Genomic DNA, 17,130 nt, shown 5'->3' with positions numbered 1-17,130 from the left:
ATTCCTTAGCACATAGTACTCTTGCTTTTCATATCTCAGTCGGTTTAGTCCCCGATATATCTGTACTAATATTTGCTCGATTAATATATATTATTTTTTAAAAATAATGTGTTATTTATTATTTAATAAAATAATTAAATATACTATAAATTGTTTAAAATAAAAAATAGTATGATACATAAAAGATACATACATATAATTAATTAATAATATAAATTTGAGTTGGAAGAAACATATATACATTTATTCATATAATAATAAAATTTCTATATAAATAAATGCAATGGCAATAGATAGTTAAAGAGCTTTTGTATAGGTAGGGCATTCAATGAAATTGGCTTTGGTGGTCCTTTTAATATTGCCCATGGGGGTCCAACAACAACATTTGAATTGAAATTTTGAATCATTGGATTCTTTGAATTCCCTCCTCATGAGTATTGTTTACTTTAATTTTATTTCGAATTAATAAGTTACTTTACCTAAAATAATATAATTATTTTTAAATTATATTTGACAACACTCGGTCAAATTTAAATGAATTTTTAGTTTATAATATAATTATTAATGATTAAAAGTACGTATTTAAAAATTACAGTTAAAATAATATTATTAAAATTAAAAAAAAAAAAATTGTGGGTTAATACTAATATTAGGCTAAATGTAGTTAGAGTCGGCTAGCATTTCTTATTTTATTGAGTTATATAGTCAAATATCAATTGTAAGTGAATACGAAGACAATAACACAATAAAAAAATAGATTTTATATCATAATATTGTTACATTTACATGTGATATAAAATATTTACTTATAACAAAATATATTACGAATGTTTTAAATATATCCTACTCTTTTAAATTTATATATACATATATATGTATTTACTTTTCCGATTCTCTTATTGCATAAATTGAATAAATTATATTTTGTCTATAAATCATTAAAGATAATGCTAGTATCTTATATTAAAGTTTATATCGAATTTAAGTCTGTTGATGCGTTGTGTTGTAAATTAATTTGAGAATCGAGAAGTTTATCAGCGAGATTATAATCTTATCACGATATTTTAATTTTCGTATGTAAATCTCGAATCTCGTATTATTATTTAAATTTTAAAATATAAATACAGAAGTTGATCAATCTTAACATATTAAATGATATTTTAAATAATACTTATTTTATGTTTTTTTTTATTTAATTTTTTTAAAAAAGTTTATTGGATGCCTCTATTATATTAAAAATATTAGCTTTGATGCAATATAGTATATCATTTTAAATAGGTGCATACAATGGATTTAATATATTAAATAACATGACATGTAAATATTATTATTTAATATACTATAAAAATATTTAATTAAATATAAATATTAAATGTTGAAGATTAATTTTGTAATAAAAATTTATATATTTTTTTAATTATATAATGTATGTAATTTAATAAATAAATAAATTTTAACAAATATTTAACCAATTATCTATGAAAAAAAAAGTAAAAAGTATTGGACGCATTTTAAAAAATATGAAAAAATAATCCAACTAAAATAAGAAATTCAAATTGAAAATTGAGCGGGTCTAATCCATATCTTCGGCGACTAGCTTTGTACTGTTTCATACTTTCAGTTCTGCAGATGAGCTCCAGGCTCCAGCTTTCGAACTCATAAACGTTAATCCCCTTTTCTCCGATCTAGAAAACAATAATTTACATGTTGTTGATGTTGAAGTAAACTGAAAGTTTGCCTTCTAGTATTTGAATTTCAGAAATGTTGAGAGACGGCGGTAACAGTTCTCGGTTCATCTCTCGGAACGCTTCGATGGATGTTATTGTGGAAACGAAGGAGAACGAGTTCGAAAACTCGATGAACTCAGTTCACGTTCAACCGGCCAGAACTCCATTGAACTCCATACAAGATCCGTCGCAGTACCAGGAAGAGACTCGCGAATCCGACTTTGATTCGAGGGAGAAACACGAAGCTACAGGAGAAAGGCATCGATCATCGGACAGGAGAATCGAAGGTTTGGATAGCAAAACCGGAAATGGGAATAATTCGAATCCTTGCATCCCCAGGACTTCGAGTAGGCAGGGAAAGGCTCAACCGGAGCTACATTATGTGCAGAGTACTCCTGGGAGGAGTGGTGCGAGGGTTTCGCTTGGTGGAGGTTGTTCTTCTGGGGCCAGAGGTGTTCAGTGCAATGGAGTAAGAGGAGTGATCTCGTCTTCTAGAATTTCAAGGGGGATTCCGGTTGCTGATTTTGATTTGTATACAGAAGCTCCACATTTTGAGTTTGACGAGGATCCGTCGTACTGGACAGATCACAATGTGCAGGTTTGTGTTTTGATAATCTGAATTTATTATTATTGTTGATTGTTACTGGCTTGAAACAGCTTTTACTTTGTTTATTGGATGCCGACGATGATGTCCTGAATGTTTCTGCATAGGTCTTGATAAGAATGAGGCCACTGAATACAATGGAAAAGGTTTCGCAAGGGTATGGTAGGTGTTTGAAGCAGGAGAGTGCCCACACATTGGTGTGGCTTGGCAATCCGGAGACTAGATTCACCTTTGATCATATAGCTTGCGAGTCGATATCTCAGGTAGTTTCCTCATGTAGATTAATTAATGTTTCTAAGTTTATATGTCTAGATGCAGAAATTGAAAATTAGGAACCAAAAGAAAGTGATGTTAACCTCAGTCTGTTGGAGTTTCTATTTTGAAGACTACTTGCTGTGACATTTGGGGATGAAATTTCTAGTTCGTTTCTTTTCCCATCTTCTTCCTGGGAACTAAAGAGACAAGTAGTCAATGTACAGATGGATGCTTACAAGGCAGTTTCGTTGAACTTTTAACAGGAAAAACTATTCAGGGTTGCTGGACTTCCTATGGTGGAGAATTGCATGTCTGGGTACAACAGCTGCATGTTTGCCTACGGCCAGGTAGGAAATTGAACGGGGTTTTGTGTTCTTTACAGTATTTTATTATGGTGCAGATGGTGAAAAACAGGATATTGCTTTGCAGACAGGTAGTGGAAAGACCTATACCATGATGGGGGAAATATTCGAGTTACAAGGCAAGCTCACTGAGGATTCTGGGATTACTCCCCGGATTTTCGAATATCTATTTTCAAGGATTAGAATGGTCAGAGATACATAAACTTTCTCCGAACATAACCCTAGTTTTACTTTTCTCTATTCAGTATGACATGTTCCTAGAATCTGATCTGTAGGAAGAAGAGAGCAGACGGGACGAGAAGCTGCAGTTCAGTTGCAAATGTTCCTTTCTGGAGATATACAATGAGCAGATAACAGATCTATTGGAGCCTTCATCAATTAATCTGCAAGTAATTAAGATTTTCTGATATTGTTGTTTGTCATTATGTCCACTTGAATAAATTGATGGTCAATCAATGTAATTTTCCTGCTGTAGCTAAGGGAAGAACTTAAAAAAGGAGTATATGTTGAGAATCTTACAGAATGTAATGTAAGAACTGTCAATGATGTTCTCAAGCTTCTTTTACAGGTGGGATTTCCCGATTCAAACTTTTTATCTATTAGCATTTACCATGTGGTAGAACACAAACTTGATTTTAGACAATGGTTCTATGTTGCACAGGGTGCTGCAAATAGAAAGATAGCGGCAACCCAAATGAATGGTGAGAGCAGCAGATCCCATAGTGTATTCACTTGCATTATTGAAAGCCGATGGGAGAAAGATTCAATGACCCATTTTAGATTTGCAAGATTAAATTTAGTAGATTTAGCAGGTTCTGAAAGGTAATTTGTTGCTTCCACAACAATTTTTTCTTAAAATTTCTCTTTGGTGTAGAATTATAGTGCCTTACATGCAGGCAGAAGAGCTCTGGTGCGGAAGGAGACCGTCTAAAAGAAGCAGCAAATATAAACAAATCCTTGTCAACTCTTGGGTAATAAGTTTGTCATATCCTTCTCAGTTTGTTTTCGAGACTATGCAGTTCTTTTCATGATTGTTTGCTACTCTTCCTCAAGTTATGCATAACAGTACTGGTGATTGCAACCACCTTTGCTAAGTACAGTGAAAGTGCTAGTGAAAACCCCAAAGTGATCTTGCTGTTCAGTACCATAAAATGTTTCCATCTTTAGAAATCCCTTAGCAATGAGAATATTAATATTTGACTTTACAAAGAGGCTGAAAATGCACACTGAATTTTAGTATAAACCATGTTACTTAATAGATGTGCCTTAATGAATCCTTTAGAATTTGATCTCATCAAGGAATCAATGGTGGTTAAGATAATTCTTGAATGATAGCCTAATCTATGTATAAGGTGCTGTTTTATCAACTCGTTTGCAGGCTTGAATTTAGGCCTAGGAAACATTCAAAATTTTCTGAATATTGATCTTCTGTGAAATTCCCTGTAGCTTAGTGATAATGTCTTTAGTAGATCTGGCGCATGGGAAACAGAGGCATGTCCCTTACAGAGATTCTCGGCTTACATTTCTACTACAGGTATTGTTATGAGAGCTCTTAAGTATTAAATGTTTCTATTTGTAATTAATGCTTCTTGTTTGGCTCCTCACTATAGAGATGTAACTCAATGCAGGATTCTCTTGGGGGGAATTCAAAGACAATGATAATTGCAAATGTCAGCCCATCCATTTGGTCTGTATGATGCTTTCTCTACATGAATGTCCTTTGACTCTCACATGCATGACTTTTGTTTCTCTCTTGCAGCTCTGCAAGTGAAACATTGAGTACTCTGAAGTTTGCCCAGCGCGCCAAGCTTATTCAGAATAACGTAATTTTTACTTATATTTCTGTATGTGACTTGGAAAACTCTGTGGAGCATGTCTGAATTTCACTTTACTGCTTGTTTATTAGGCTAAAGTAAATGAAGATGCTTCTGGTGATGTTACGGCGCTGCAGCGAGAAATACAACATTTGAAGGTAGACTAGCCAGCCCTACATTTTTGTGTTTAATTATCTTGTATGCGTTGTCAAAGTTGAGCCTTCCATCATATTCACAGGGCCAGTTGTCCTCTCTAATGAAACTTCAGAACTGTCCAAGATCTTTATCTACCTGTGGACTAAATCTTGAAGAATCCAGATTAGCTGGATATTCTGATAACTGTAGACTTGCAGGACATAGAATAACAGATGGATATCATTATCAAATGCACAGTTTGCCAAGCAAGAATGTAAGAACCTGCAAAAGATATATCCACAATTTGGTAATATAGTTGGATAACCAGTGACACCATGTGTAACAGGCGGACTCCATTGAAGCCAATCTGATTGGTGCTCTCAGAAGAGAAAAGAATGCTGAAACTGCACTTCGGAAATTAGAGGCTGAAATCGAGCATGTGCATCGCTTGGTATGCTGGTTATAAAAATTGATCAGTGCTGTTTTCCTTCCATGGGATATTACTCCCATCTTATAGAGCCTTTTCTACTATGCACCTCTAAGTTCTTTTGTAGCAAATATATGCTCTTTATGGGGATATTTTACTGTTGAGGGCTCTGATGTAGGCTTGCTTGAGAGAAGAGAATGCACAACGAATTAAACTGATACTAAGGTTTCGTGAAGAGAAAATAAAACAGCTTGAACTGTTGGTATCGGGTTCATTGTCCACCGAGACATATCTTCAGGAGGAGAATAAAATTCTAAAAGAAGAGATCCAAGTGCTTCAAGAAAGGATTGATAAAAATCCAGAATTGACACGTTTTGCTTTAGAGAATATTAGACTTCTTGAGCAGCTTCAACGGTAATTTCATGAACTATTCACTATGTGCATTAATTTTCTCTCCTCTTTTCTTAATGCTAATACTCCAATCTGCATTATTTTCGTGTCAGGTTTCAAAATTTTTATGAGCATGGAGAGAGAGAAGCTTTGCTGGCTGAAATTTCGGGATTTCGTGTCCAGGTTTACAGAAGCCTCCTTCAGATGAATTTTCATTGTTTTTCCTAGTTCTTTTTAAATGGATCAAAAGCCTCAATGAGAAATTCATACTTTTTTTGACATGCAGCTTCTTGATTTACTTGAACAAAAGCATAGGTTGTCCTCAAGATATGAGAATCAGGTTAAAACACAATTTTATTTTGGATGCTACTATACTGCACCTTTTCTAGAAGTGCCTACCTTCTCTCATATTTAAGCTCATCTGGATGCAGTTGAATATCTGCTTTTAATAGTGATTAATTATAGAGGATTCCATATATTACCTGGTCATTTTCATGACTGTCATTTTCCTAACAGCTGCTGCTTTATAGTCTCTGAAAATCTCTATGCTTGCAGGATAATGACATGGCAAAGGAGTTGGAAGATTGCAGGAATTCAAACTCTAAACTAATGAGGTATTACTTCCACTCAGATTTGAATCAAAATATCATATATCAGGTGCAGCTTTTGTTTGAAGAATTCTGACTCTGGTTTCCTGTTTGGCTCTTGTCGGGGCAACCAATGAAATCCCTCTTTATAACTTCCTTTTTTCCATTATTACCCTTTTTTTCCCTTTACTTTTTCTCTTAGTTCTTACCCCTACTTAGCTTTTGCTAAAATAAACAAGCCACTTGAGTAGTGCTTAAGAAATCTCTTGCATTGATACCCATTGATTAACTACATGTGTGGTTGAATTTAGGCCCGGATGGCTGTACTTTTTTGATTGGCCCTCTTTTGATACATGGTATGACAATTTGTGTGTTTCTTTTGGTCCTCTTATCATTCTAATTTTCCTGTCTTCCATTTGCCTTTCTTTCTTCCTATTTAGTCTACTTTGTTAACTGAGTGGCTGTAAAGAAGTTGTATTAGCTTTTTCCTATCCTTCATGAACTAGAATTGTATGGTTTATAAATTAATTGTCTCATAAGTTTGCTGCATGATGGTTGTGCTAGTTATAGTGCAGTGCAAGAGATAGTAGAGATGTTATAATAGAAGTACGGGTTCTCATGTAATTACAATAAGTTAATCATATTGTTATATTTGGAGATAATATCAGTAGATATTTGTCTCTTCAATAATATGATTAGGACTATATATCATATAGAATATACTGATTGAGTTTTTACTATTCACTTTTCTTTATCTCATTCATGGTTTTTCCTGCAGGGAAATAGAGGAATTGCGAACAGAATATGGGAAATTGTTGAGAAGTAGTCGGGCAGCAGTTGATTCTGTGAGGGTTTCTAAAGAATTGAATAGGATGGTTATTGAATATGACTTATTGTCATATGGTGAGGATTTCATTATCTTATATCCATGCAGGTTTCAAATTCTTTTTCCAAGGATAATGACGAATTTAGGCAAGATGTCGAGTATTCAAAGGTCAGTAAATTACTATAGTCTAATTAATGCTTAAGCTGTAGCTTTTTTTTTTTTTTTTTTATCTTATGGAGGGCGTATCTCTTGCAAAAATTGATATTTCTAGAGAAAGATTTAATTGCTTCATAATATGCTTCCTCTAGAAGAGAGAGAAAATCCTATAAACTTTTGTTTTTATTTCTAAGCTGGTGATTACCTTTAACAGATAGAGACTCTATCAATCAGAAGTGACTCTGAAGATGAGGTGGCATCTTATGCCTATGAAGATGATAGAGTTACAGAAAATAAAAATAAGCAAGCTGTGAATGGTGGATCAATCACGAATGCTGGTGATAATGAGAGGGAATTGATAGATGCCAGATTATTGATTGAAGCCCTGGAAACGAAGCAGGTTCAACTAATTAATGAGTTGCAGATTGTACAGGAGAAGAATGACAAGTGCATGGCACTGTTAAGGAACAAAGATAAGGAAGAGAGACAATCTGCGCTTGAACCAGAACATTGCTGTTCTGAGTTTGACATTCCAGGAGATAGAAACCAATTTTCAGTAATTGGAAGTGAGAATGAGATGGATGTGGAAGTCTTGCAAAAACAGTTGCAGAAATTGAGTAAAGATCTTGAGGAGACCAGACTACTTAATTGCCAATATCAAGAAGATCATGCATCAATGTTATCTTACCAACACCAAGTTGAAAAAGTGCGGGAGCAGGTTGAAACAGAGACAGCCAGAACAATTGTCTATTTGCAGGAAGAGGTTGCTTGCCTTCAATCCAAACTTCAGGAGAGTTTATACAGCATGACACAAGAGAATAATAGACTGAAAAATTCTGTAGCAGCAAAAGAGGTTGAGATAAGGGCACTTTCTTCGGAGTGGGAGAGGGCAACTGTAGAGCTAACAAGCTTCCTTCTAGATGGTTCTAAATCCCTCAAGGATGCCTCTAACCAGATAGGAAGTATCGTTTCTTCATTTCCTCATGTTAACATTTGTATTAGTGAGCATGTTGAGAAAGCTATCAAAGTCTGCATTGAGAAAGAGGAAACAATTCTACATCTACAGAGAAGCTTGGAAGATGCACAGAACATGACAGCGGGTATGGAGCTGAAATTAAGTACCTTAAAGGGAGCAACAATTGCCTTAAACGAACTTCGGCTGCAAGATAACAATGAAATTGCAGACAATGCATTCAAATTAGGCGTGCTGTTGAATGAGAGGATTCATGATGTAAAGATGCTAGAGAATAAACTCAAACTGAAAGGTGATCAGGTTGATGAAGCTGAAAAATGTTCTGAGGCCGCACTCCTTGTTGTAAAATGGCTGTTGGATTCCCCTAACTTTTCTAATCAGGCTGACACTGACAAAGGTTTTTCTATCCCTGAGTTACTTTGTTCTCTTGAAGTTGGTGGTAATATGGAACTAGAGATGAGAACCGACATGAATGCATCTTTTGCAGACACTGAAGTGTACATCAAGGCCCAACTAGAAATGGACAGTTTAGTTGTATTGGAGTCAAAGAAGGCTCTAAATGCATCTTTTGCAGACACTGAAGAGCAAATGGCAGTTCTTGAAACAGATATTCTCCAGGTTTGTTTCTCGTGCACAGATATGGTTCACGAATTAGCCAGAGAAATTTATGAGATGAGGCATGAAATTCTGGCAATGAAGGAAAGCCACAAAATTCTTCAAACTTATACAGTAAAACCACAGTCAACGGAAACACAAAAGTCTTTAAATCAAAGTCAATGCCAAATGCTGCATCAGATAAAAGATGTACTTTCCAAAACAAATTGTAGACTTAATGTTATTCATGATTCAATCAACACCAAATTAAGAATGTCTGTTGGTGCATTAAAGGATGAGCATCTTAGTGAAGTAGATGAAATAAATGCTGAATGTTCTACATTAGGCTCTGAATTTTCAAATAAAAGTGTTGATTTGGAAGACAGTTTGGATGAACTGTCATTTATATGCAACTGCAGTGAGACAATTGAACAGCCAGTTGATGTGAAATTTCGTGAAAGAATGCTACTGGAATATGATGATCAAGAATTCGATAAGTTGAAAAAGCATGATCAAGCAGTGATATCCACCCTTAGAAGGGAGTTGAAGATGGCATTCAGCGGTTTTAATAAATTGTTCTTTCAGCTGAATGAACTTCTAAATCAAAATAATAGTGAAGACTTTTCTTTTAATAAAGGTATGAGTTTCTATCAAACTGTTTGCATTTAGATAGAATAATGGGAGAGGTGCAAATAAGAATCTCAATGAACTTATTTTGTGGCAGAAATGAAACATCGAGTTCTACCTTTGGGATTAGCAATGGAAACAGTTAGTTGCAACTCCATAAGTGAGGTATACATTTATTTAGTTTGCTATTTCATTGCCAAAATCATCAAGCAGATAGAAGTGGTAGTGCTTTCATATTGAAATATTTCAGGAGACACTAACAGGGTTATTGACGCTTTATTATGTCCTGTTCTTTTGACCTATAGGTTGTTCAGAAAATGGATCACGTTGGAAGCTTCTTCAGCAAATTTGAGGAAGCACATGCTGCCATCAAAGAAGCTGATTTGATGTTAAATGCATTGGTGAAAGAAAACAAAAATGCCAAACAACTGAATGGTTTGTGGCGTCAAACTGGTGAGGAGCTCATATTAGAGAGAGCAAGCTTGATGGAAGAACTTGAACGAATTAAATCTTTAGTGAGTTTAAAAGGAGAAAATGAATTGCTGCCGAATCAAGTCCATTGCACTCTGGAGGATATGGCAAATTCAGTGTCTTTGCTTGAAGATAGTTTTCTGCAAATGCAAAAAGAGACAGAGAACACATTTGAGGTTTTATATTCAGATATTATGTCAATGGGTCAGGAGATGCTTAACTTCATTTGCAAATCAAGATCATCATTTGAGCATATGTGCTCTGAGATAATAGAGAAAGGATTTGCTCTATTTGTTCTGTGTCAGTGCCACACAGAAAAGTTCGTCAACCAAATCCTAAAACTTAATGGAGGATGTGTTCGCAAGCAATGCAGACAGCAAGGAAGGGATTCACTGATGAATGCAGTGTCTTTGAATAATCAACAGAGCATTGTGATAACTCACGAGAAAGGTCTGAGAGTAGAAGATCCAAGTGAACAATTCTTAAATTTGGGATGTGGAGAGATTAAACTATCATATTCCAATCTGATTTACGAGAATTTATCTCTAAAGAAAGAACTGGAAAGGAAACAAGTTTTGTTGGAGGGTTTGCTTTTTGACTTTAGCCTGTTGCAGGAATCAGCTTCAAATTCTAAAGAAATTAAAGATGAAAGCGAGAAGCTTATACTGTGTTTAAGCCAAGTCCGGCAGGAGCTAGAGATGCAGGCAAGTCAACTTGATGATGCATTACTTCAGAAGAAGAGACTTGAAAATTGTCTCAATGATACTGAAAAAGCTCTGATCATATCAAACGCAAACGTAGAGCAGGCTAAAGAAACAATAGATACACTATCAGAGCAAAATGCTGAGTTGAGAGTAATTCTTAAAGATCTTTATCTCCAAAGAACTCAGGCTGAAGAAAGCTTGGAAGAACAAGAAGAGGTCATTAAAGGGCTGGAAAAGGAGATACTTCATTTGACTTCTTCAGTGGAAAAGAAGTTCCACTCTTCATCTGAAGTCATTGAGGACGAATTGAGAATGGTCACCAGTGTACGAGACAAACTCCTTGAGGAAATTCGTTGTCTAAATGATAAGCTTGAGATGGCCTATGCGTTAGCTGATGAAAAAGAAGCTGTTGCAGTTGAAGCTCGCCAGGTACATATGTCGTATATGACTAAACTACTCTTTTTGGTTTAATAAAGATGGAGCTGGATCTTCAATAGTTTGAAATTGACCTTTAAACCATTTAGGAGTCAGAGGCAAGTAAGATATATGCAGAACAGAAGGAAGAGGAGGTAAAGATTTTAGAGCATTCTGTTGAGGAGCTTGAACGTACCATAAATGTATTGGAGAAGAAGGTTAGTTCTTTTGGGATCTTATCTTTGAACTAATAGTTTGTTAGATCGTTGATTGTACCAAAAAAAAGAATTTCTGTAAAAGAAATGTAAGTTCTGAATGCATGATTTCGAGTTGTTGTTTGCTGTCATGCTTTTGGCTTTCTCGATTATGCTTCCAATTAATTCTATACTAACTTTACGGTATTGTTTTTCCACTCAGGTGTATGATGTGGATGGCGAGGTGGAAAGGCATCGTTTGATCAGAGATTCATTAGAGTTGGAGCTCCAAGCTCTTCGGCAGAGATTGTCAACTGTTGAAAACTTCACTGACATTGTAGATACAACTGTCACAAATATTGGACCAGCTGAAGACCAAGTATCTAGGTTAAACATGCTACTCAATTTCTGTTACAATTTTTTTAGTTTTTCCGTATGCTTTTCTTTGTAATTAGAATGAAGGTATGGTGCAGAAAAAGGCATGATGGGTTCTTAGAACTCCAGGAGTCACGCAATCGGATATGTTTCCTTGAAAGAGAAAGAGAAGAACTGGGCAAAGAGGTGCAGTTTCAGTCTGCTAGTCTATAATCCTCGCTGTATTCTGTTGAAACTATACAGTTACTTTCATTATCTACTTTTCCTCTATCTAATATGTACCTTTTCCTTTTCGTTCCCGACATTTTGTAGCTCAAACAATGCAAGGAGTACATCTCTGAACTCATACTGCACTCTGAAGCGCAGGCATCACAGTATCAACAGAAGGTATGGGCTCAAATATTCAGCTCAAAGGCAATCATACAAATTCATACAAAAGGAATATCTGATATTTTTGTTGAACAAAAAAATGGTGGCATATTCTCTTCTTGGTTTAAAATGGCTATACAACCCTTAGGCATGGCTTTGCTGGCTTTGAAGGGCTACAGGAATTTAATTCTGACTCTCGGAATCTTTTTCATCACAGTCCTTTATGCTAATTCGGACATGTTATTTCTTTTACTTCCTCGCTATGTGAACAGTACAAGACTCTTGAATCCATGGTCCGAGGGATGAAAACAGATTTACCAAGCTCAACCTCAGGAGCACCAACGACACAAACAAGCGAGAGGAGCTCAACGAGGACAAGAGGTTCAAGCTCACCATTCAGATGCATTGCAGGTTTGGTTCAGCAAATGAATTTGGAGAAGGACCAGGAGTTGTCAACAGCCAGGCTTCGTATTGAAGAGCTAGAAGCATTGTTGTCAAGTCGGCAGAAAGAGGTTTGATGGCTGTTCTTTGTTCTTGTAGTTTTAGAGGATACTGGTGAACTAGGCCCACCATATTTGTCATGCACATTAGGAAACAATATATCAATAATCCATTCAGAAGAGGAGATTTCTTCTTTTGTTCCTAATGTTGGAGATCTTCCTTCAACTACTAATATATTGTGCATCTATATTTTTCATGACCAAGAATTCCAGCGTTAATAAGAAAAGACTGCATTTTGTTTAGTCGTATCGTTGAGATATTTATCAATATTAACCTATTTTGGTTTATAGCTTTTATTTTGTTAATTATGACTAGGCTCCTTTCTTGATTTTTACATATTTAAGTTTAAAGATTCGTCTTTTGTTCTTTGTGAATGAACCTTTTTCTCATGTTTAAAAGAAGGTGCATCATGCTTTCCCAGACACGTTAAAACCAGAAAAAGCCAGTCTATCTACATGTAGTTGCTTTATTACATCATAATTGGCAATAAAGGTCTTGATGATCCCCACTGCATCAGGTATGTATGCTCAATACCAGCCTGGCAGCAGCGGAAAGCATGACGCATGATGTCATTCGGGATTTACTTGGCATCAAGTTGGATATGACAAACTACGCAGTGAGTTTTAGTTAATATCTTGTTTTTAAGAGTTTTAAAAGGTGCACTTCTCATTTTTCTTGTTGGTTGTTCTAGGACATGATAGACCAGCACCAAGTTAAAAAATTAGTGGAAGAGGCTTATCAATATAGAGAAGAGATCTTTGCTAAGGTAACAATTAGGAAACTTGGAACTATAAATTGGTTATAATTTTTCCTTTTTGAAATGCAATATCTATTTCCTTCTTTCTAGGAGCAGGAAATTCTCAAGTTAAAGGAACAGATTAATGGCCTTATTGAGGAAAGAGAGAGGTTAGATCCCTTCTACTGAAATCTAAGTTTCCATTTTCATGGACTTATTTGTCTCCATGTTTTTTGATTTATTACCAAAATTTTGGGCCTAAAACACTTGGTTTGCTACTGAAGTAACATTTAACACACGGAATGCAAAGTCTTCATTCAAATTCAAACTATCAGACTCTTCTTTTAAGTTCAGAACACTTCCATTAAGGCGCTGTTGGTTTCTGGAGATGTGATAGAAATGATCAATATTCACCAATGGGCGTCATTCTCTTCAAGAATTTCCAATGATTATGCTAACTCATATGCCTTCTCTTATGCTGACTTGGTTACTTTTGATGGACTCTATCTATGGCAGTTGTGTTTCAGAAAGGGACAAGAAAGAGTTAGACATACTTGCTGCTCAAATTTCTTTGGAGCAACTTAAAGAGAGGGATCAGTTGCTTTGTGCACAGAATGAAATGTTAAAGGTAATTTCTGATATGGTTTAAACTAAAAATCATGTGCTCTAAATATCTAGTGCTCACGGTTACTATATAAATAACAAAATGAAACATTCTGTTTTATTTTTATTGCTAGAAAAACAGAACTCTGGTCAAATGTCAAAAAAAATAAAAGCGTTTTATTAAGTAAAAACAGAATTTATTTTTGAGTTTGATAAAGTGAAATAAATAATTTAAATTATTAAAATAATTTTAGAAATACTTAATGTTATTTACATAATTGTAATAGTTACTTTTTCAATTTTTATTTAATATTTATCATTTTAATATGTGTTATTAATTTTACAATATATTTAATTAGATATAATATCACATTTTACATTTAATATATCTCTCTACAGTAATTTACCAAATACTATATTATTTTTATTTTAAAACTACTTGTGCTCAAAATTACTAGTAATACTTTAATATCTTACAGTATAAGTATTGGTAAAAAAGACAAACTGTTAATGTTTAATATTATATAAGAACCAAAAGTTAAAAAGCTTAATACATTTATATGTGGTTTTATGTTAAATATAAATAGTAAATTCGAATTATTTCTTATTTCAAACTTTCTACACGATTAAGTACATAACTTATAAATTAACTCATATTTTTCTGTCAAATAAGTTTTATCTAACTGAAGTATGCGGCTATATTGTATTATTTGAATCAATAGATGGACAAGGCTAATTTGAAGAGGAGGATTATAGAACTAGATCAGATGGTAAAAACACTTCTTGAGACGCAAACTACGCAACAGCAACTTCAACAGAATTTGAAGGTAAAGGTACGTATCAAACATCAGCAAATTTTTTCTACAATTATTGCTTTTACTTTTAATGTTTGGAAAAACTGAAATTTTATCTAAAGACCATAAGAGAACCTAAGACAAGAAGAGAACTTAAAACAAAGAAGAAATGAAATAAATAACAAAACAAGTAGATTTCAATCTCAAAATCAAATTCATAATTCTCATTTTTATTGAATAGCATTAGTCACAGCTGTCTGCTCTCGAACTAAGCTAGGGTAAACTCTCTGTATAGACACCAAACACAATCAAATTTTCTCAAGTCAAACTATGAAAATAACTAGAGTAATTAAAAGGAAAAACAAATTACTCAAAAAAACATAACGAAAAATACTAAAGAGAGAAATCATAATGGAACATGGATTGGGGTGAAGTCTTGCTAGATATTAGAAACGAATTTCTTATAGATTTTATTTTTTTTTCAATTGATTCTCCATCATGTTAATTTCAATCAACAGAATGACGGTGTATCAAAATCCGGTGATAGTGACTTAAACAAGAGGCTGGCACACTCTGAGTGGCTTCTTTCTCAAGTAAATGACGAACTGGCTGCTCACTGTCGCAGATCGAGCAATACCCATGTTAGAAAAGGCCTTATGGGTAAAGTCATGAAACAAGAGATAGGCAAGTAAAATTTGTAAAGTACGTTTATTGAAATTGTTGCATTTTTGCCTAAATAGTCATATTAATTATTCTTCTTAAAAATAGCTGAACATATATTTTATTAAATGTCACAAACCTATATATACAAATTTTCTGAAGTAAAAAGGAAGAAATAAATAACAAATAATTACATATAGTATATTTTACTTTAATGTTCTTTAGCCTGATTTACATACAACTAACTCTCTTTAATAATACTAAATTCTAAAACCAGTTTTTTTTGGTGGTTCAACTGGCTGACAGGAGGCAGAAAGTCTTAATTCGATGAGCTTTTAAATACCCCCAAGTACCCGAGTGACAGCTTAGTTTTTGGTTACACGAAGATGGAAATTCGTCTCTGGACTCACAGGTAGGCTTTCGAAATCGACGACCATCCTGCATTTCTTTTTTTTTTTTCTTCTTTTCCCCCTTTGAGTAGAGAAGCAGCTTGACAGCGCTTCGCCTTAAGCTTCTGATTGCCATAAACATAAAATTTTGAAAAGAAGAGACAGCTATTTTTACAGCCATAACTGGATTATAAGAAAGTATTCTATGCTGGCTGATGCAATGACTACTCGAATTTTCCTAAATTATTTATTAGTATATACAAAATTAGCATACCCCCCTTATACAAAATACCTTCTTTTTCGGATTTAGCACACAGTGGGGCAGAGACACTTTCTTCTACGCTATCCACGACAAACGTCCATTTGGTCTTCATGGAGGGGAGGGTATTGTTCCATCATGATTTTATTCTTAAGGTACCCACTAATTTTACACGCACATTCTTTTTTTAAGAAAACAAAAGTTACTCGTAACTTTTTTTGTAAAATTATAGCCCGAAGAGCGTCCCGGATTCTGTGTAAAATGGTTCTCCATTTTTCTTAAGCTCGTAAATAATTGCTTTTTTTTTTTTTTTAAAGTCTTAATCTTTTCTCACACACTTGAGAAGGTCACATGCGTTGCCAAAGCACTCTAACCATTTGGTGATCTTTTGGATATTGAGTAATAATGATTTCTTGTATTAAAAGTCTGTTTCTATCATTCAAACTCCGCGCACGCATCAGTTGACAACAGTTAGTAGGAAACAAATCATACCTTTTTGAAGTCAAAATTCGATCGTCTCAAATTATGTACGAGTAAATTATTTAATCTTCGTTAAATTGATTATATTTGAAAAGAAATTCCACTGTAATGTTCAAAGATATTAACATTCCGTCGTGTGTTTATACACTAATTTATAAAGGTTAATTATTAGTGAGACTCACAATTTATTGGAGCTCCAATATATTAAAAAGCTTTAGTAATTTTTAAATACGCCATTGCATTAAAGTTTAGTTTAAATTTTTATATTTTATATATCATTAACATCGTATTTAATAGAAAAAATGTTCATGCGATAGTAAGTTAACAAAATATTGTTAGATATGACTACCACACGGGAGTTTCCCTTATAATCATTTTATTTTTTTTAATTTTTTTATATGAAAATAGTTATAAATTAAATATAAATATATAAAAAATATAAAATTAAAAGAAATTTCTAACAAACAATATTACTTCAATGATTTTTAGTTTTTATTGAAATATTATCTGAAAATATAATATTACAAAATAATATACTAACAATGATAAAATTAATCATATGATTATTATAAAAAATATATTTAAAATTTAAAATTTATATTAATACATCTTATATTTTTTTGTGTATTTATCTATTATTAGACTCATCTTTAATAATAAAAATTTATTTTAAAAGAAATTAAAAATATATATTATATTTGGAA

General features: G+C 33.8%; 1 protein-coding gene across 4 annotated transcripts; it reads left to right on the top strand.

The window, feature by feature from the left end:
* The first annotated feature begins 1,585 nt into the window (after positions 1 to 1,585).
* Positions 1,586 to 16,296, top strand: POK1 (phragmoplast orienting kinesin 1). Of its 4 annotated transcripts, none has more exons than XM_088219673.1 (36): positions 1,586 to 2,325; positions 2,439 to 2,594; positions 2,850 to 2,933; positions 3,016 to 3,135; positions 3,224 to 3,337; positions 3,424 to 3,516; positions 3,610 to 3,770; positions 3,845 to 3,919; positions 4,395 to 4,482; positions 4,577 to 4,635; positions 4,708 to 4,771; positions 4,855 to 4,920; positions 5,001 to 5,171; positions 5,244 to 5,348; positions 5,503 to 5,738; positions 5,828 to 5,897; positions 6,001 to 6,054; positions 6,270 to 6,328; positions 7,080 to 7,146; positions 7,236 to 7,295; positions 7,498 to 9,487; positions 9,575 to 9,642; positions 9,783 to 11,081; positions 11,177 to 11,284; positions 11,484 to 11,647; positions 11,734 to 11,821; positions 11,948 to 12,022; positions 12,277 to 12,516; positions 13,023 to 13,121; positions 13,197 to 13,271; positions 13,359 to 13,411; positions 13,758 to 13,869; positions 14,567 to 14,677; positions 15,157 to 15,322; positions 15,605 to 15,710; positions 15,998 to 16,296. In XM_088219673.1, the coding sequence occupies exons 1-35, from the start codon at positions 1,762 to 1,764 to the stop codon at positions 15,619 to 15,621; spliced, it is 7,131 nt and encodes a 2,376-aa protein (XP_088075799.1). In that variant the 5' UTR covers positions 1,586 to 1,761; the 3' UTR covers positions 15,622 to 15,710; positions 15,998 to 16,296. The 4 variants fall into 4 exon arrangements, with proteins under 4 accessions (XP_088075799.1, XP_088075798.1, XP_088075797.1 ...); XM_088219672.1 differs by having other exon boundaries at positions 13,353 to 13,411; positions 16,005 to 16,296; XM_088219671.1 differs by having other exon boundaries at positions 13,353 to 13,411.
* The last annotated feature ends 834 nt before the right edge of the window (positions 16,297 to 17,130 follow it).

The sequence above is a fragment of the Carica papaya genome, chromosome 5 (assembly GCF_054855325.1).
Source record: "Carica papaya isolate Zhongbai chromosome 5, ASM5485532v1, whole genome shotgun sequence".
NCBI classification, from domain to species: Eukaryota; Viridiplantae; Streptophyta; class Magnoliopsida; order Brassicales; family Caricaceae; genus Carica; species Carica papaya.
Note: the sequence above shows the minus strand (reverse complement) of the source record. Positions and strands in the feature narration are given on the sequence as shown.